Genomic DNA, 20,427 nt, shown 5'->3' with positions numbered 1-20,427 from the left:
TCTGAGAACTTTTGTGTTTTGCCTGAAATAATCAAGTCTTCTAGCTTGTCCTTGTTACCCAGCCCGGTGACCCTCAGGGCTTCCTAGCTGGATCACAGGATGGAACTGCCGCCTTACATAATGTAAGTACATTTAGCAAGGAGAAAGGCAGATGAGAAAATAGGGCGTCAAACCTTCTCCTCCACGAACAGCTGGCACACCCCGAAAGGAGTGTCCCTCGGGGGCTTTCCCCCGGGAGGTGCAGCTGTCCTGCTGGGTGGGGGAGGGGAAGCGCTTTCAAACAGTCATCTCTTCCTCTTCAGGCAGCCAACGCCGACCACACCACCGTCCCCTCCCCCGCCCCAGCCTGGGTCGCAGCCAAACCCCACAGGAATGCAGCCGGTCACATGCGTTGCGGCGGCGGTGGACGTGCCTCTCCCCCCGCGCCCCAAGGAGACCCAGCGCCATCTTGCCCTGACGCAGTTACAAAAGTCATAGGAGAAATCGCGCCTCCACGGCCGCGCTAGCGCCCCCAAAGTCTCGCAGAGGCCGAGCCGGGGCCCTCACCTCGCGCAGGGAGAGGAGCAAATGACCAGGGAAGAGCCTTGCGCCTTCCTTCGCCGCCGCTTGGGTTCCAAAGAGGCCGCGACGACAACGATCGCCGTCATCACTTCTCCCTCTCTGCCTTTGCTACAGACTCCCCCGACGACTCTGGCCCCACCCGCTGCTGCAGCATGAGGTCATCGCCAGCCAATCCCGACGCGCCCGGCCGAGCTCACCCGGCGCCGATTGGCTGCCGACACCGCTCGGCCTCTCCCCACTCTTCTTACAGAGCACCCAAGGTCGTGCTGGGGGCCAAGAAGACGGAAACCGCCATTTCGGGGGAAAAGGCCCCCTAAAGCAAGATCCGTAATCGCTGTGTGATTTCTTTCTTTCTTTTTCTTTTTTTTTTTTAGTGGGGAAGCCCGTTTCAGTCCTTGGTCTCCCCTTTCCGCTTCGAGAAACTAGTTCTGCCCTCCCCCTCGTTTAATCACCGCCACACAAACGAACTCCCGCTCCCCTCCCAGCACACTGTCCCGCGGCGGGGAAGTATAGGAGGCAGCGGCGGCGACTGCACCGGCGGCAGCCACGGCAGCTTTTACCCCTTACACGGTGGCAGGGAGGCGGCGCTGACGAGGCTGGCATTTTTTTGTCTGCGGCTTCTCCCCCCGACCTCTTCCGTTTCTTGCTCCTCCATCGTGACCGCGCCGGACTCGCCAGCTCCGCTTTTATCCGGTGCCCGGAGCCTGCGCACTGGAGCCTCCCCGGCCGCTAGTAGGCGTCGAGTGACAGCCCTAGCCGGTTCGCCCGGCGCTGGCAGGCCAGACCGGGGAGGGGGAGGGGGCGCCCGGGACCAGGGCCGCTCGGGGGTGGGAGCCAGGGCAGCGCTTTAGGGAGTGATGGGAGGGGGCTCGTCCCCGTCCCTGCTGTCATCCTTCTACCTCCTAGTGGCATCCTCAGGCTCACCGACATCCAGACTTGAGGGCTACTCAGGGACAACTGGGCAAGAGCCAAGCCCGCCAGCTAGCGAGACCGCGACCACCGTCGGCGAATGGCGGAATGCACCGGTGCTGAAAAAGACCGAGCGTCTGGCCAGCTCGCGGCCCCCCGCGTGACGTCCCCACGGCCCGGCGGAGAAGCCGCGCCTGGAGGCAGCCCATAAACAAGATGGCGGCGGGCGGCTTCGTCCCCTCCCCCCTGCCCCTGCGGAGCGGGGCGGGCGGGCCCCGTGCGCTTGCCGCCGCCGACGCCGCCGCCGCTGCCGCCGCCGCCGCCGCCGCCGCCGCCGTCGCCGCCATTTTCCCAGAGCGAGAAGCAGTGACACTGAGCGGGCGCAGGGGGCCGAGTCGGAGATCGAGCCTGAGTTCGGGAGCGGCAGCAGACGGGGCATAGACAGTCGGGACAGCCTCGCCGCCTCCCCAGCACTCGTGCCGCGGCCCGCAGCGCCCGACTCCCGGGTTCCCACTGAAGACACTGCGCGCCGCTGCCTGGGGAGGGGGTGTGGAATCGATTCGGGTCCGCAGTGGCTGCCGTCGGGGGTCGTCGGAGCACCGAGGTGTGGAGTGACTCGTCGGGGGTCGAGCCGATCAGAGGGTTCGGGTGTCTGGTGTGTGACCATCACAGGTCAGTGCCTGTCGTGTCCGTGGAAGTCGTGGGGTCTGCGGTGGGGGGCACTTAGGGCTCCGGGGAAGGGGTCGCCGTCCCTCGGGAGCCTGGCGTCCACACTGAGGCTGGGGCGCCTTTGCTGGGGCCGGACGTCGCTGGTGGAAATCGGATTTGTCCTTTATCCTGCCTGTCCATAGCAGTGGGGGCATTATGGCGGGTTTTGGGGTAGTGGAAGGGGAAACTGGCAGTTAAACCCCCTTGAGAGAGTGGGAGTTAGGGAGGGGGCGCCCTCCTCCCTGGCAGCGGGTTCAGGCCACCGGGGTGAAGGAGGAGGCTTGTGACTGCTAGGGCTTGTGTCGGAGAGGTCCCGGGAGCTGCCATCTCTCTCTGTCTTCTAGCTGCATCTTGTTTCGGGTGCGGAGAGAAGACGTTTAGGCCTCATTTTCTTCTTCCTGCCTTTATTCCTTGTCACTTTCTGGCATAATGTTCTCCTAAACATGGAAGGGGGTAAAAAAAAAAAAAAAAAAAAAAAAAAAACTCCCTGGGCATCTCTCTTTGTAGGAAAGAGACAGCTCCTCATCCTCTCCGGGAGAGGGTAAACCCGCCCCTAAGGTGGTCACCCCAGCCTTCCCAGTCTCCTCCCCCGCTCCTCTTGCATTGCTGCCGTCCTCTGCTGTGCCAGAGCCTTAGAATTCACAATATGGCTCATTTCAGAAAAGCTTATTTTGACCGAAAGGTTGGCACCAACGCAGTGGCAGCAGTTAGAGATGAGAAACAAACGGTTCCCTGTGCTAAACCGGGGAGGAGGGAGAGAAAAAACAATCCCGGGTGCTTGCTTCACTGGCCTTAGTTCCGCCTAGATCCGCCCTATTTAGAAGACTGTCTCGAGAATGATCAAATTTAAAGTCAAAGAGAAATCAGTGGAGTTAGTCCTAGAGTAAATTTCTGTGTTGCTTATTTTATTCAGTCTTTAGAGATGTGGATAATATAAGGTGTTTGGAGTTCTGGAGACCTTGGGAAGAATTAAGTAAGGTGCATTCAGCTGTAGGTTGGAGTTAGCAATACCTAATTGGGAAACAGACCCCCTTTCCCTTTAATTTCTGAGACGGAGAGTAAAAACTGTAATTTCCCTCTTTTGTCCTTTACAGATTCTAAAAATGGCGGCCCCAAGGCTGATGTTGTGGTAATCTAATCAGCTCGGGTCCTCCACACCCCATGCAGTGCGTTTGTCTGCAGCATATTACAGGCTTATTATGTTTACATGAAAAAAGATTGGGCTTGCCCCCCTTCTCCAAACCGTTTACAAAAATGCGTCAATTTTATTGCAAATTGCAGTGCTGTTTTTAGTTGATTAATTTTATTGGTTTTTCCTGAAAGGCAAATAAACAAAACACAACTTTTGAAAAAAATAAAAAACACTTTGTCTTGGAAATTCCACCATCAAGGGACTTTTAAACATTAAAAATTTATTTAGGTACAGATAATAGTTTACGTTGGCCTTAAATCACCCATTTTTACCTAATATGTCAAAGTAAAATGTTTTGCTAAGTGTAACGCATTTTACATTTTTGAGAATTTTTATCTTCAGTTAAACATACAACTCTTAACTAATTTTGTGTATTTTGGTTTTTATATTTTGTTTCAGAGTAAATTTTTTAGGGAGCTGTATAAACAGACCTAAACCTGTAAACGTAACTGAATATAAGGATGCTTTTCTTCCCAATATTGTGTCTTGTCTCTATTTTCTTTTGTTTTTAAATCTTTAATAATTTTCAGTTGTTTGTATATTTGGTAAGGTGACACTCCACGCTTTACTGCCTCTTAAATTTGTCTTATTGCATACTATCATCATTATGTAAGTTAAAAGAATAAGATGTTGATTCCCTTTCCCATGCCCATTTGCCTATTATGGTGTTGTGGACTTAGTCTGTTTTAATAGAACTTAATAAAACCATTGCTATAATAGGATCTTGAATCCATTTTATGCCATTGTCAAAATCTTCAAGACAGAAGATTAACTGTCAGGTGTTATTTAGCTGGACTTTCAAAAGTGTGGTTGATTGCAATTTATTTACATAGTGGGAGGGATGTCTTTTTTCTGGGTTGAACTAAGTATAAGTAGTAAGATATCATTGGGCCATTAGTGGGGTTTAATGACCTTCTTGATTGTGCAGCAACTGGAAGATGAGTGCCTTTCAATCCAGTAGTACTTAAAAAGGCTGGAGAGCACACATCCCTTTGTGAGTCGTACTCCATTATAGCAACCTTAGAACAGCACTCATATTGTGAATATATGAACTAGCTGATTATAGGGTACATCCTGCAAAATAAGTGTGGAAATAATAGGATTAGGTAGTTTTACATCCCAGTGAGTTTCATCCCTGAAGACTGACAGTGATTGAGTACAGAACCATACTTACAATCTTTGAAATATTATATAATGAAATGTTGGTGGGTAGTGGGTGAGTTTGTACAGGGTCCCAGGGTCACTTATTTACATAATAATCTGAGTGTGTGAGTCTAGACCCTAGATAGAGTGTATGGGATCCGTGGTTAAGATTTGTGATTTAGAACAAGGTTGGTAACAATACTATGGGTTTCTTGTTATTGTTGTTGATCAGATCTAAACCTCAAGTAATTGGCTAACTTGGTTTCACATAAACATTGTTAGAAATAAGAAAATCTTCCTTTTGGGTTTTGTTTCTCTTTTAACTCCTGTAAAGTAGGGAATAATTTTAAGGGTTTGTTGTACCTTATTTTCAGTATATAAACAACATAGCTGCTGTACAAGTTAGGATGGGGGAGGCAAATTTATTAACAGGTTGTGTTTAATTTCTGTTCCCAGAGAATTCTGAAACATTTGATCTCTTGGGAGGAAACTAAGTCTTTGTTTCTATGATAGCTGAGCTTGGGCGATTACATATTTATCTGTTTAGTGGATTTGTAGGAAACCTGTAATAGAATAAAATTACTTTTTAAAAAAAGTTATTTTTAGCAAATGCATTTTGATCATACTTGGTTTCTGTTGTCATTATAAAGTATCATTTTGATCCATATTTAAATTGAGAACTTTTGCCCATTTCCTTTTCCTTCAGCTCCAGTGTCATAGTGAAGTGATAGCTGTTAATGGTGGCTATGGCTAGCAGTAATGCTCCTATGTATGATTCTGGCTTGCCTGCAGCCAGAGAAGTTTCACTATATACCTTATTAATGAGGGCAACAATTACTTCTTAAATTAGCATCATAACTTATAAGAATAATATACTCATTTTTTGTGTATTAATCTCTTAAACCTGTAGTCTTATTTTTAAAGGTGTATTAGAAAATTCTGGCCGGGCATTGGTGGCACACACCTTTAGTTCCAGCACTTGCAAGGCAGGTGGATCTCTGTGAGTTCAAGGCCAGTGTGGTCTACAAAGAAAGTTCCAGGGGCTGGAGAGATGGCTTAGTGGTTAAGAGCATCGCCTGCTCTTCCAAAGGTCCTGAGTTCAATTCCAGCAACCACATGGTGGCTCACAACCATCTGTAATGAGGTCTGGTGTCCTCTTCTGGCTTGCAGGCATATACACAGACAGAATATTGTATACATAATAAATAAATAAATATTTAAAAAAAAAAAAAGAAAGAAAGTTCCAGGATAGCTAGGACTGTTACCCAGAGAAACCCTGTTTCAAGGGACAAAAAAAAAAAAGAAAAAGAAAAAGAAAGGAAAAGAAAAGCATTTTTAGAAATTGCTACTGAAAAATAGATGTGTACTACTGTGCTTAATTTTACTTAGTTATGAAGGAGTTATGTATATTTTCATTTATATTTAAATTTCTATATTTAAATATAGAAATTTCTATATTTAAATAGCAATGGAATTTGAAGAGTTATCAGAATATGCAGTTGTCTGAAAAGACAGTATACTATTTTAAAACCATATTTTAATAAAGTATAATAGCTTTTATTTCTAAAAAACACTCTATTCTTAGCAGAGGATAGGTGATCACTTATTTGTTGAATGTAAAGCTTTAGTTTAAGTGAACATGTACTTAAAAATGGGTTAATCAGAGACAGTTTCTATTATGTCTCAGTAAATGTTAAATACATGTATTTCATGAGAATTATTTTTACTTTATAGCAAGATACATTTTTTAGTTACTTCCCCAATAATAGGAAAGATTTATCTATTTCAAACATGGCTATGTGATATTATTAGCTTTGGGCTGAGTTCAAGAACCCAAGTGACTCAGATTTATTGTCTGTTTTGTCATGAAGAAATATCGGAAGGAGCCTTATTTCCTTAATGCTAAACTGATTGTTTTGTATTAATTAAATATTTGTTTAATATAAAAGAGCAGTATTTGTGAGTGAAATTGTTTTGCACTGTTAGAAGTAGACAGTATTAACCAAAGATTGACCTATTGCTATTAAGTTATAAGTATGTTATAGAGGACATATTATGAGGCAAAGAAATAGTTCATTATTGTGAACATCTAGACTAAGTGCTACACTAAAAACTAAATGGGGTGGAGAAATGGTTTAGTGGCTAAGAGCACTCGTTGCTCTCCCAGAGGTCCTGAGTTCAATTCCAGCACCCACATAGCAGCTCACAACTGTCTGATGCCATCTTCTGGTGTGCAGATGTATATGCAGGCAAAGTACTATATACATAAAATACATAAATAAATAAATCTTTAGACAAAAACCAAATTGTGGTGACCCAGATTAAGTAGATTGTATTTGTACCTTTAAGCATATGAAAAGTTCCTTTTACTAATGTTTAGTGACTACAGTGCTCCTTAAATTAGAATCAGAAAAATCCTTGTTAAAATTCATTTGATACAAAATCAGTTGTTTTTCCTCTCTTGATCAGTTTATTGTAGACAGTTTAAGAAAGCCATTTTCATGTTATTGGGTAAATTTTACAGCGTTTTTGGAAATCTCATTTCATTATTTACCTGAAGTGTTTAGGGTCTTAGTTAATTTTTGAGGCGCTGCACCAAGTATCCCAGACTGGCCTGAACTTGCCTATGTAGCCTAGGATGACCTTAAACTTGTGATCATCTGTCTCCACTAAATACCAGGATTACAGCTGTGCACCACCAGACCTGGTGTTAGGAGTTGGAAGCAGGATTTTACACATTGGAAACAAGCCCTCTGTTCACTGGGCTGCATCCCCAGACCCAAGAGTCTTCTAATTTGTAGACAATGACTTGTAATACATTAATTTAATTTGTAAATAAGCAGCTACTTATTCAAAATTTTTAAATGCTGGTTTTTTAGTTCTTAAAAGTGAAGTCTGAAATCTGGGTGTAAGAAAAGGAGAAACAAGGGAGTGGGGGAAGGGTAATAGAATACATGTGATATGAAAACAGAGAGGACACTATTTAAGGGGAAAGGAGCAGCCAGAGAGGGGCAGAAGAAGGGCAGGGGAAGAGTGGGATGAGTTAGAAGAAAGTGTGATGAACACGTGTAGGAAAATGTAATGAAACATATCGTGTTGGATTTAAATTTAAAGAGTTAATTAAGAAAAATCAAAGAAGGCTAGGGCTGCAGCTCACTGTTTGCCATGCATGAAGTTCTCAATCCCTAGTCCTGCTCCCTGCCCCCACTGTAGAAACAAAATCTCCCTCATTTCTCTTGTATTTTTACAACTGGGGGAGGAAAGCATTTCCTAGTAACTCTTAGGTTGCTTAATGTAGAGTTGATCCAAAAGAAGGAGCACTTTCATCCCTGAAGTTTATTATTGAGAAATAATATTGTATCGATGCCAGCTTGGTTGTGGTACTTAAGGTCTGAGCCAAGCCGGAGACAGAAAGCTAAAATATGACAGTGGGATTTAGTTTGCTGCCGTTTATGGCATTTGAAGATAACTTTTACATTTTTATTTTAATTTGTGCGTGAGGTAATTTTGTAAAGTTTATTTGAGTGTGTGTGTGCATGCACACGTGCACAGGATGTATGGGTGAGGGCATGTGTATGCCTTAGGACAGCTTAAGTAGTTGATTCTCTCAGGCCTTAAGCTTGTTCATTGTTTACTATAGAACCATCTATCTTAATAACTCTGTAAGTAACGTTTTTTTTAGACACACCCCCCAAAAAAGAATAGTTTTTTTTGTGTGTGTGTGTGTTGTGAGCGCACGTGCGTGCAGTGTATTCTGATATAGATTTGAATTCCCCCCCAAGAAGCTCACAGAAAAGGAGAATGGATATAAGGAAGATACACCCCCTTCTAATAGTTTTGTTTTCTGTTTCACACACTAATAAATATAACTTGCTTGTGAGTTTACGCAGACATCTGAAGTGATACAAGATTTGAAGGGTCTTAATGGTAGTAACTTTAATGATTAGAACTATGCTTTAGTAGCCATGAATTGACAGGGGTTTGAGACTAGTCAAATAAAAATATATAATGCTCATTTGGAACTATTCTCTGCTGCTTCTTTTAGAACAAAGCTTCTTGATTGGTTGATTGACAGCCTGTGCTGTTAAGCCTCCACCTAATAATTTGAAGGCTAGACAAGAGATGAATTTGAATAGCCTCTCTTTCCCTGGCACTAAGGGTACAGGGATAGGTAAGCTCATCTTCACCTTGAGGGAGATCACAGTTTGTTTCTACCTCTCATGAGTCTACTATTTTAGGCTTCATTTTGCTGCAGGGAACAGATATTGACCAGAGCTAGCTTCAGGAAAGGATTCATTATAAGGTTATATAGGGAAATCTCAGGATTTGTTTGAAATCTAGTGAATCTCACAAAAAAGTAGCAAGGTGTCCTAGAGGTTCCATTCTTTGTCTTGCTTCTTGTTACTAGCTGTGCTTGGATAAGAGGTGGTGGCAAGGAAGGTATTTATACTGTGTGGAGGGCTGGCTATAATATAGCCCCAAATACTTGCTTTTCTTACTATATTTTTTTAGAGAGCAAAGTCATGGGTCTTATTACATTTTCATACATAATTGTCATTGTATGTGACTTGATTGCTGTTCTCCACTCAACATCATAAAATTGCTTTTTTGGGGAGTTGGGGTAGGGGAGCAATGTTCAGAGGTACTTGACTTACCTCCAGAACCAAATAATTGACATTTCAAACTGATGGCTCCACTTTTTAGCATGATAAAACAACAACAAAAGGCAAAGTGGTCTGGTACACACAGGTGTTTATGCACTTGAGCACATATATATACATATACTACATGTGCAGATCATATAAAGGCAGGATTTTCTGAGGATGTAGAGGGTTTTTTAGTATGCAGAAAAAAAACAAATGAATTAATGGATGAAGAAAATGTGTGTAAAAAGAAAGTTGTAATTTGAAGGTTTGATTTTTGAAATGATGACATTTCAATAAAGTATATTTATAGAAGATTGGGGATAGAAAACCAGACAAGATGAATGGTTGTTGAATTCATGACTGAGATTAATAATAGAAAGGACTGAGCCTTCAGGGACATTCATCGAATGTTTACAAGTGTGGGAGAAGGAAGATGTGGTTTTATTAACTTAAGTGGATATCTTAGCCACCAAATTCCAGGCTTTGAGGGCAAATGCATAAATCTCTCTCTCTCTCTCTCTCTCTCTTTTTTTTTTTTTTTTTTTTTTGGTACGGGGTGAAGTTAATGATCTAACTGTGAAAACTATATATCTTGTAGATGTTTCAAAATAATGTGACAAAATCTAAACTGGTCATTAAAAAATATAAGTAGTATATTCTTTGAGATGCCCAAGAAGGTTGAAAAGATTGTGTGAAACAGGTTTTATAACTAGAATAGTCTTCTGAAATAATATTGTCAGGTTTTTTTTTTTTTTGTGTGTGTGTGTGTGTGTGTGTGTGTGTGTGTGTGTGTGTGTGTATGACCAAAAACTGCCCTGAGGAAGTTGAGTCTCCTATATATCCCCAAATAGTTTTGGGGCACAGATTTTTACATTTGAAAGTGGAGAAAAATTAAAGGTTCCTGAAAGTCCAGTAGTATTTTAATATAGTAGGAATAGAAAAACAAATATAAAGGAGAATGACTTTAGAAAATTGGCCGAATGATTGGGGTATGCAGTGATACAAAAAGAAAAGAAAGAACGAACCCTTATATACCCAAAGGAACTGTAACCTGATAGATTATCAACTTGATAGATTAGGAACTTGACTGTGAGCTATGTAACACACATATGCATATATATACATACATGTATATATACATATATACACATACGTACATGTGTGTGTGTGTACACGTATGTGTGTGGGTTGCCTGTGGAGGTGAGAAGAGGCCTTTTTTGCAGGGAGTTGTGAGCTGCCTGGATGGATTCTAGGAACTGAACTTTGGTCATCTGCAGGATGCTACTCCAAGTCATCTGTCTAATCTCTTGTATTTTAACTAATAGTTTGGAGGATGTGCAGATTTGGACATTCTCCTATGCTATCACCCTTTTTTTAAGCCGTAGAGATAAAGAAAATGAGGCACAAATGCTTAATATCCCCATTAACAGACATTAGTGTTTCTTTATAGCCAAATCCTGGGTACTGGGATTACAGACATGCACCACTACCGCCGTTTTATGTGGTGCTGGGGAGCAAACCTAGGACCTTCTTCATGCTAGGCAAGCACTCTGTTCAGCTACATACAACCCCAGCCCTAGCTCTTTGCCCTTGACATGATTTTAAAAGCAGCCTTAGTCTTCTAGGTTTTTGTTTTTGTTTGATTAATAGAATCCATATTAACAGAACCCTTCAGATTGATACTGACAAACACTGGAAAAAGTATAGGAGATTAAAACTATTTTTTAAATTTAGAATCAAAGTATTATTTATGCTTATGATTTCTGTATAAGATCTTATTAGTAAGGATCTTATTACCTATATTAACCACCACCCTCAAAAAAAAAAAAAAGACCACAGTGTTATTTTTTAAAGATTTCGTCTTATTTATGTCTGTCTGTCTTTCTGTCTGCCTGCCTCTCTCTCTCTTTCTCATGTGATTTGTGTGTGTTTTTGTACCACATGTGTTGGTGCCTTTTGTATTCTCTGGTACTAGCATTATAGGCACTTGAGAGTGAATGCAGGACCTGAAGTTAGGACCTCAGAAAGAGCAACTCTTAAGCACTGTGACCTCTCTACAGCCCTCAATGCTATTTTTTAGTTAAAATTTTAATTTCAAACTATAGATTCTATAACTTATAAGAAAGGATACAAAGAGATTCCATATCTCCTTTAACATCGATGGTAACCAAATTATAATATAGTGTGACAACCAGAATGCTAACATTGACATAATGTAACTAACTCAGCTCTCCTGTTGCAAAATTATAATGCAGCTAGAATACTGACATTGTTATAGCTCCCATTCTTTCAGAGCCCCATTTTACTTGTACCCCTTTGTTGTGTGCATTTCTCACTATGTATGTGGGTACCTTTTTCCACTATCACATTTAGAAAAATTCTATCACAAGGGTGCTTGGTATTTTCCTCTTACATAACTGTGCCCACTTCTCTCTTCCCCCTGCATATCTGTTCTCCATTTCTATAATTTATTAAGAATGTTATATACATAAAATTTCATAGTATGTTGCTTAATTTTAAGTTTTATTTTAAGATTTAATTATGTATCGAAGGCGGTGTCTCAGTTGTATGTGTGTGAGTGTCCAGATTGACCCGAGTTGACCAGAGGTGTAAGATCCCGCTGGAGCTCTAGTTGTGGACAGTTGTGTGCTGCCTGACATGGATTCTGAAGGCTGAACTCGGGTCCTTAGAAATATGTGCCGTTTTTCTTTCTTTCTTTTTTCTTTTTTCAAGTCAGGTTTTACTCTGTGTGTAGCCCTGGCTATCTCCCCTCTGTAGACCAGCCTGACCTCAAACTCACAGAAATCTGCCTGTCCCTGCCTCCTGAGTGCTGGCATTATTGGCCTGCACTATCACTGCCCGGCTATAAATAAAATAACTTATTAAAATAAAATAATGACTTTTTAGTCATGCTGCTCTTTACTCTTTTAGAAAGGGTCTCACTCTGTACTTCATTCTTTGATTTCAAGAAAATCCTTGTTTCAGTCTTTTAAGTGCTGGAATTACTGGTCTGAGCTATCATGCCCAGGACTAAGATTGACTTTTTAAAAACTCAGTATAGTTCCTCTGAGATTCTTCCAGCTTGATACTTACATGTTTCAATACTTCATTCTTTTATATTGCTGAAAATGTCCAGTTTAATGTTTTCTTTTTATACTTGGAAGCTATGACATAGACCATGCAGTTTGAAATTTACCCTTGTCTGTCTCCAGCCTCCAGGACAGGATCTTATGTCTACCAGTCTAGTCTTGAACTCACTATGTAGTCGAGGACAACCTTAAGTTTATGACCCTTCTGAGTGTTGGAACACAGGCATCCACCACCAGTCCTGGTTTATGTGATGGTAGGGATCAAACCTAGGATTTCCTTCCTGCTAGGCAAGCACTCCATTAAACTCTGGCCTCAGCCCTTTTCCTTTTGCCATGATCTTAAAAGCAGCCTCTCTTGGTTCTGTTAAGCTCTGGCCTCAGCCCTGTTCCCTTTGCCTCTCTTGGTTCTGCCAGTTCTTCTATTAGGTAGGGGTGTGTTTTCTCACTCTTACTGTTATTCTTGTTTTTATTTTTAGTATTTGATTTCCCAGTTTCTTTTCAGTTTTATTTGGTATTTAATTATTGCCTTTGCTTGTGTTTATATTCATTTGTATTTAAAAATAAAAGAATGAATTTGTTCTAGTAAACTTTGTTTTCCTTATTTGAGGGTACCATTCCAATCAGAAGTACCCAGAACGTGTACCATATAACATTAGCTCAATACTCTATGTTCACTTGGTTTCTAGGTCTATTCTGGATAGCAGGTTTTGTGAAGACATTTATTCTTTCTTGGACCTCAGATTTCACAGACATCTCATGGTATTTCCTTTTATATTATTCTTTTTTGGCTATTATTTAATTTCCATGTATTTTGCATTTATCTGACTTGCCAGTTGGTGATATTAGGGTTTTTTTAACTTGCACATGAAAATTTGGAATAATTGTATGGATTGTGTTGAAATTCACTGTTCCCCTTTTATACCTGTGCTATAAGATGATTTCTTACTACATTGACTTTCCCTCTTTCCCTTCCTTTCCCCCTCTGTCTGTCTGTCTGTCTCTCTCTCTCTCTCTTTTTTTTTTTTTTTTTTTTTTTGGTTTTTCGAGACAGGATTTCTCTGTGGCTTTAGAGCCTGTCCTGGAACTAGCTCTGTAGACCAGGCTGTCCTCGAACTCACAGGGATCCGTCTGCCTCTGCCTCCCGAGTGCTGGGATTAAAGGCATGCGCCACCACTGCCCGGCTGTCTGTCTCTCTTTTCTGTGGTGCTGTTGATTGAATCTAGAGCTTTGCGCATGCTAGGCAGATGGTCTCCCATTGAGCTATATGTCTCTAGCCCTTTGATTTTCAAAACAAAGTTTCCTTATGTAGTTTAAACAGGTTTTGAACTCTCTGTGTAGTGCAAACTGACCTCAGATCCATGGTTCTCTTGCCTTGGCCTCCCCATTGTTCACATTACCATTACACTCCAGTGTGTGTGTGTGTGTGTGTGTGTTTGAAAATGTCTTTCTCTATAGCCCGTACTGGCCTGGAACTTGTAATAGCCCTGCCTCACCTTCCTGAGTGCTAGGATTACCCACAGAAGACATCATACCAAATTTTTGTTCTTGATTATTTTAGAAATAGTAATTTGACCATAATGAAGTTGCATTTTCATTTTATTTTATTTTGGTTTTTCATGACAGAGTTTTTCTGTGAAACAGTCCTGGCTGTCTTGGACCTCACTTTGTGGACCAGACTGGCCTCGAACTCACAGAGATCCACCTGCCTCTGCCTCTGTCTGGGACTAAAGGCGTGCGCCACCACTGCCTAGTGAAATTACAGTTTTTATTATCATTTGATTATTTTCAGCAATATGAATTATCTGGCTGAAACTTTTATATTAATGGAGAAAGTGAAATAGTTTCTATTTTATAGTCTCATGATGACATGTAAATGAATTGCTGAGATCTTTTCTTCAGAATGAAGCTAGAAGTCTTTCATTTCATTTCATATGTGATTCCATGTTTTACCCTGAACATGAGTGTTTTTACAGAGATTCAATTCTAGGTATGCCGTGTGATAATTTTTGTAACTCTTGCTGTGTAGGTTGATAATTCATTTGATTTGTGAGGCTAGAACTGCAGTTTCATCTTAGGTTCTCTGATTTGTCCATCAGCTCTTTATAGAGGACCATTATGTTCCAGACACAGCAAGAGACACACAGGTATAAACCATTGCTTGAATTAAGCTAATTGCAAGCTTTTTATTCTATTTTTTAACTTAAAATTATTGTTACTTAGAACAGATCAGATAGATGTATTTAGTGAAGGTTGTATAAAAGGACATAATATTTATTACATATCAATACATCATTTTAGATTAGAAATATTACTCCACTAAATTAAATAAACTGATCTGAAGAAAACAATACCAAGGAAATGCTACCAGGGAAGATGGCTCTTTACGTTATAGTTTACTGCCGATTGTTAAGTTTAAAATTTTATCATTGTGAGGAAATACAGAACAGTAATGTTTCAGTAAAGCAAACTCATTTTGTGCATTGCTTGCGTTTTGCAATAAAATGTTGTAATTTGTTGTCTAGTTAATAACTGCAGCATTGTGAAGTAATTCTAATAAGACCTTGGGTATAGGAAAAGAGTAGGGCAGTGCTTTTGTTTAGTTGGCTTTCATTGTCTTTAATTGTGAAGCAATTAGAAAACATGACATGATGACCTTATTTTCAAGGTTGTAGAAGAATCTCCATACACTGTTTCCTGAGAGAGTAAGAAGAGCAGTACTTGTAGTTAGCTTCGTAACCTGAAATGCTTGGGACCACCAGAAATCTTTCAGATTTTGTAATGTTTACAGATTGAAATCTTGAGTATATTTCACAGCATTTTTAAATGTCAGAATTTTTAAAATTAGGGATGTACACGCTGTACTATATGTATTGATTGCCAAATATGCATAACTATTTCTTTGAAATTCTTTACATTCATTATGTCATATTCTTCTCAGAAACTCTGATTTTTGTATTCCTGTTTCACAAACAAGGATCTTAAATACTGAGGCCTATTTTGGATCTTTTACTGATGTTGTTTTGTTCTAAGATGATCATCACTCACTGTCTCCAGCTCCTAGGCTGCAGCAGTTCAGCTTTAGACTCAAGCAGTTAGTACTCAGGCATGCACTGTCATGTCTTGTTTACTTTTATATTACAGTAATTTGAAATGTAGTAGCTTTCTTCTGGTCACACATGATTTAAAAGTATGGACAAGTTTTCTTACAAAATTCAAACAATTTTAACTATCTTATTTTCCATTTGATAACTCTTCCACATAAGGTCTGATCAGTTTGTATCATCTGTGAAATAGAAATTAGAGTAGACATGCTGAAGCTCAGTGTAAACATTCAAGGTAAATGTAAGAATTATTGGAGGAAATACTACTTTTTTTTTCCAGGTATAACATGACAGAGACAAAGAATCCTAACAGATACTGTCCTGTAGTTTATAAGATTGCCTTTTGTTCTTAAGTTGAATTATATCATTAAAGAACAGACTTTGAGTAGATATTTTATAAACAGTACATGGAACAAGAGCAGTGGAGTGAATTTAGATTAGAACATTTGACATTGAAACTCTGAGTCTTTTAGTCACTCCTGTAAATTTTGTTTTTTTAAAATCACTGTTTTCTCTACTAATTAATTATATTAGAGAGTATTAACTCCAACTGAAGAAATAAGAGTTCTCCCTGATATGAATGATTTATACAAATAAAATAATTTTTCTTGTATATATTTATAAACAATAGAGTAGAATTGACTTCAAGCCTGGTTGTTTCTTAAGCTGAGTAACCAAGGATAAGTTAGTCTTTCCCAGCTTTTTGTACCTACCCTGAATTTTGTTTCGTTTGTATTTTGAGACAGGTATTATGTAGCTCTGTAGACCAGGCTAGCCTTGAAATCCACAGGAATCTACTTGCTTCTGCTTCCTGATTGCTGGGATTAAAGGTGTGTGCTATACCATGCTCAACTTCCTAACTTGGAATTGTGAAAAATAAATAGACTCCTCATAAAGAAAGTTACTTTGCTGCTTATTGCTCCACTTGTAAATATATGATCAGATCACTACCAAAAGACTTGGTTTTAGATACTTGTACAAAAAGAGATTCCATTTTGACTTTTAAAATAAGTGTTTGCCAGTTATTCACTGACTAGTGTGCTTTAGTAATCCTTCTTGTGACATTCTAGTTTCATTCCTTAAAGAATGTTAGATTCAGAAAGTTCTTGTTTCTTTTCCTTCTTTAATGTGCTGAAATTGAACCCAGAGCCTCATGCATGCCAAGCACACGTTCTTGGCTGAGCTGTACCTCCAGAAATTTTTCTTTCGTTCATAAACAATGCAACGTAATCCCAGGAAGAACATGAAAAACTACTCTGTGAACACTTTTACCTTTGTATTGGGACCTTAATAAAGAATGCTTTCTTCACCTATTTTATTTACTGTGATTTCAGTATAACTGGTTGCTACTGTACTTTGCTAGTTCAGGTGATTCTTAACTCTTGTGTTCCCATTTCTTTTAAACAGGGTTTGTGGATGCACTTAGATGTTTGCAATGAGCACTGTGGCTGGCATGCCCCAGTATTTTGGATACCAATGCATAGGACTCCATAGTAATCGAATTTACCAGAGGCGAACGTCATGAGCATAGCAATCCCTTTGGGGGTTGATACAACAGAAACATCATACCTGGAAATGGCTGCAGGCTCAGAGTAAGTATTTAAATACGGGATTTAGATAAGGAAAGGCAAGGCATACCATGCAGTTGTCACGTCCAAACAGTGTTTATTTATGTGTGTCATTTTGGATTCTTGGCTAAGACATCAGAAGTTAAAAGAGCAACGTTCCTTTAAGATTACTTAAATTTTTTGTTCTTTTCGTTTTTGTTTTTCGAGACAGGGTTTCTCTGTGTAGCTGTAGAGCCTGTCCTAGACCAGGCTGGCCTTGAACTCAGAGATCTACCTGCCTCCCAAGTGCTGGGGTTAAAGGTGTGTGCCACCAACACATTATTTTAATACCCTTTGTTCCAAAATTCTCTTATCTTTTGGGAATTTGCTTTTTGTATTTTCCACTTGCAACACTTCAAGAAATGGTTTTTGTTTTGTATAACATAAAAGTATATGCTCCTTTGGAATAATTTTTCCTAAGAGGAAAACAAAACATAAATAGTACCAGTTTTTGTTTTGTGAAAACCACCAGAATTTTTGTGGTTTCATTATTAAACTTTCAAACTCTCCTTTTTTATATATGACCTTGAAGCTTGAAAAGACCGGTAACACATTTATTTCTCATTTCACAGAAACATAAGCTGTTGGTATTGCTTTCCTAATAATATTTAAAAAATAACTAGCATACTGCTTTTTTTTTTTCATTTCCAATTCACTCTCAAAAGATACTGAAGTATCATTATGTAAAATGTTAGATGTTGGTGGGTATTGTGGATATATGTAGGTAGCCCTAGCTTTTTGGTACTTACACAGATTGTCTGGTCCAGCCAAGGCTACATAACTTGATACTTTCTCACAAGGAAAAAAAGGAAGCCAAGGAATTTTCTGTACATTTCTTTTGTAATTGCTTATGAATTGATACTTATTTTAAAATCAAGTATTTTAAATTTTATTATTATGCTAATGTAGTGGGTATACAATTTTAAATTATGTGTTATTTTAAAGAAGGTTGGATTGCTAAAATACAATCTCTATTGAACTAATTTGAGATAAAGTGCTCAGTGTTTAAAGTACTAATACTAGACCAAATTTTATAAGGCCACAAAAGATTTGTTACATTAGAATAGTTTTTGTGTCTATTCTATTATTATGTCTAAGTACTTCAGGATCTACGAACAAGCAGTTTAATGAACTGGTATTTCAATTCTCAGTCATGTATTTATTTTCCTGTCAACACTTTAATGGGAAAAATCTTCATCTCATTTTGTTCTTGTGGTTTACTTCTTAGTCTCTATTATATTGTCTAAAAGTTGGCTCTTTAACATTTGAACTCTCCAGCCCATGCCATTACATTTGTATAGAGGTCAGAAAATAACTTGCAGGAACTGTTTCTCTTATTACCCATCTGTGTGTGTGTGTGTGTGTGTGTGTGTGTGTGTGTGTGTGTTAGAGTGCTTGCTGCTCTTTCAGAGGACCAGCACACACATTAGTTGGTTTAAAAATCCCTGTAAGGGGCTGGAGAGATGGCTCAGCGGTTAAGAGCATTGCCTGCTCTTCCAAAGGTCCTGAGTTCAAATCCCAGCAACCACATGGTGGGTCACAACCATCTGTAATGAGGTCTGGTGCCCTCTTCTGGCCTACAGGCAAAATATTGTATACATAATAAATAAAATGAATATTTGAAAAAATAATAAATCCCTGTAAACCAATTACTGTTTAATAACTTTAAAGTACTTAAATCGGTAATTCATAGGTATAATAACATTCTAATAAATTTTACAGGAGTGGTGGGGACAGTATAGTTTGATGGGTGGAATGTTGGGCCAGTTTAAGAGATCTAGACTTGAGTATTTTTTCTTTTATTGAAATACAATGTTAGGACTGGAAGATTAGTGCTGAAGAGCTCTGGCTGCTCTTTCAGAAGTACCTAGCCTTGATTTCCACTACCGTTTTGCAGCTCACAACTAGTTCCAGGAGATCTGACACCTTTTTCTGGTTCATGATGCACAGACATACTTGCAAGCAAAATACACATTAAGTTTAAAAGAAAACCATAAAACCCAAAACCTCTATGTCTTTAGGACATCACTTTGCATCATTTACACTTAGAATGTAGAAATCGAGACCCAGAATCACTGTGTAGTATGATATCCAGTGCCTCTAGTAGTAGGATTAGAGACAGAACTCAATCTAAGTGTCAATCAGAAAGACCATACCTCCTAGAATAGTACCTGAACAATATATAGGGACAAAGAAACCATTTCCTGACTAGTTCTCATTTCTCTATACTCAGCCTATAGGACTTTTGGTCTCCAAGTCTTCTGAGAGAAAGGAAACCACACCCTGAAACTCCCTTAGGGCCAGATGCAAACCAGCTTTACCACACTATTATACTTTGCTTACCAAAGCTTGACTAGACTATAACATTCACCTTCTCCAGGCCCTAATACTACTACCCCAGGTTGGCCTGCATAGCTCAACTGTGTTAACACTTGACTTCATGTCATTTTTATCTTTCATTTCTGCAGTTCCTTGGCCACTGTCTGAATATGTAGGTTTGTACAGATTCTGGGACTTTTGTCTTTCCTTTGTATTATTTTTCTTGACACATGTGCCATTATCATATTAATCTGTTTTTCATTTGGGGAAGGGAGTGGGGGATGCTGGAGTTTGACTTCAGGGCTTCACTTATCCTAAGCATGTTATCACTGAGAAACAACCCCAGCCCTATATTACCTGGTCATGTGACAGGATTCTCTACCTTTGCCTTTAGTGAAAAGATTTCTATTATGGTAAAAATAAGTGTATTTTTAAATTTATCTTTAGATGAACAGTCTCAAGTGATATTAAGTGTATACAGAATGTTGAGCAACTGTCACCAATTTCTAAATGTTTTCCTAAACCTAAGCAAAATTTGATTAAATAATAATCCTTCTTTCCCTTTATTCCTAGCACCTTGTAAATTGTATTTTGGTTTCTGTGTATGCCTATTCTAGGTCCCTTTTATAAGTAGAGTCGTAAAATGTTTATATTCTTGTGCATGGCTTATTTTCCTGGTGTAATTTTTAAAAGCTGTATGTGCAAGTGTATGTGCACATGAGTGCAGCTGCCTGCAGAGGCCAGGGAGGGCGTCAGATCCCTCTGGAACTGTAGTTACAGGTGGTTTTAAACCACCTGATGTGGGTGATGGAAACCCCAATTCCCCATACCCCTATTCCTTGCTTTCTTTCTCTTGAATTCATGGCCTCTTTTCATTAATTGGTGTGTGTGTGTGTGTGTGTGTGTGTGTGTGTGTGTGTGTTTATTCCTAAGTACATAAAAAGAACCTACTCAGTCTATATAATGCTACTTGTATGTTTTCAGGACTGACCTTTTGGTATTATATAACCAATTGAAGACTATTTCTTTTGCTCTCAGCATTCCTTAGTTGCCTCTGTCTCTCTGTCTCTCTCTGTCTCTCTCTGTGTGTGTGTGTGTGTGTGTGTGTGTGTGTGTGTGTGTGTAGGGTTGAAACCATTTAATCTTTTCTCC

At 39.8% G+C, this 20,427-nt stretch overlaps 1 protein-coding gene across 4 annotated transcripts in view; it reads left to right on the top strand.

Moving 5' to 3' along the window:
- Window positions 1–1,097: 1,097 nt before the first annotated feature.
- Window positions 1,098–20,427, top strand: part of Kmt2e (lysine methyltransferase 2E (inactive)) — a 66,770-nt gene continuing 47,440 nt past the window's right edge. For 2 of the 4 annotated variants that reach the window (XM_057758668.1, XM_057758665.1), the window contains exons 1-2: window positions 1,099–2,142; window positions 16,757–16,941. In XM_057758668.1, the coding sequence (XP_057614651.1) occupies window positions 16,871–16,941 (71 nt within the window). In that variant the 5' untranslated portion in view covers window positions 1,099–2,142; window positions 16,757–16,870. Of the gene's footprint in view, window positions 2,143–12,934; window positions 13,008–16,756; window positions 16,942–20,427 lie in introns of all 4 variants that reach the window. The other 2 variants (XM_057758667.1, XM_057758669.1) reach the window with 2 other exon arrangements.

Source organism: Chionomys nivalis, chromosome 26, assembly GCF_950005125.1.
Source record: "Chionomys nivalis chromosome 26, mChiNiv1.1, whole genome shotgun sequence".
In the NCBI taxonomy this organism is placed as follows: Eukaryota; Metazoa; Chordata; class Mammalia; order Rodentia; family Cricetidae; genus Chionomys; species Chionomys nivalis.
Note: the sequence above shows the minus strand (reverse complement) of the source record. Positions and strands in the feature narration are given on the sequence as shown.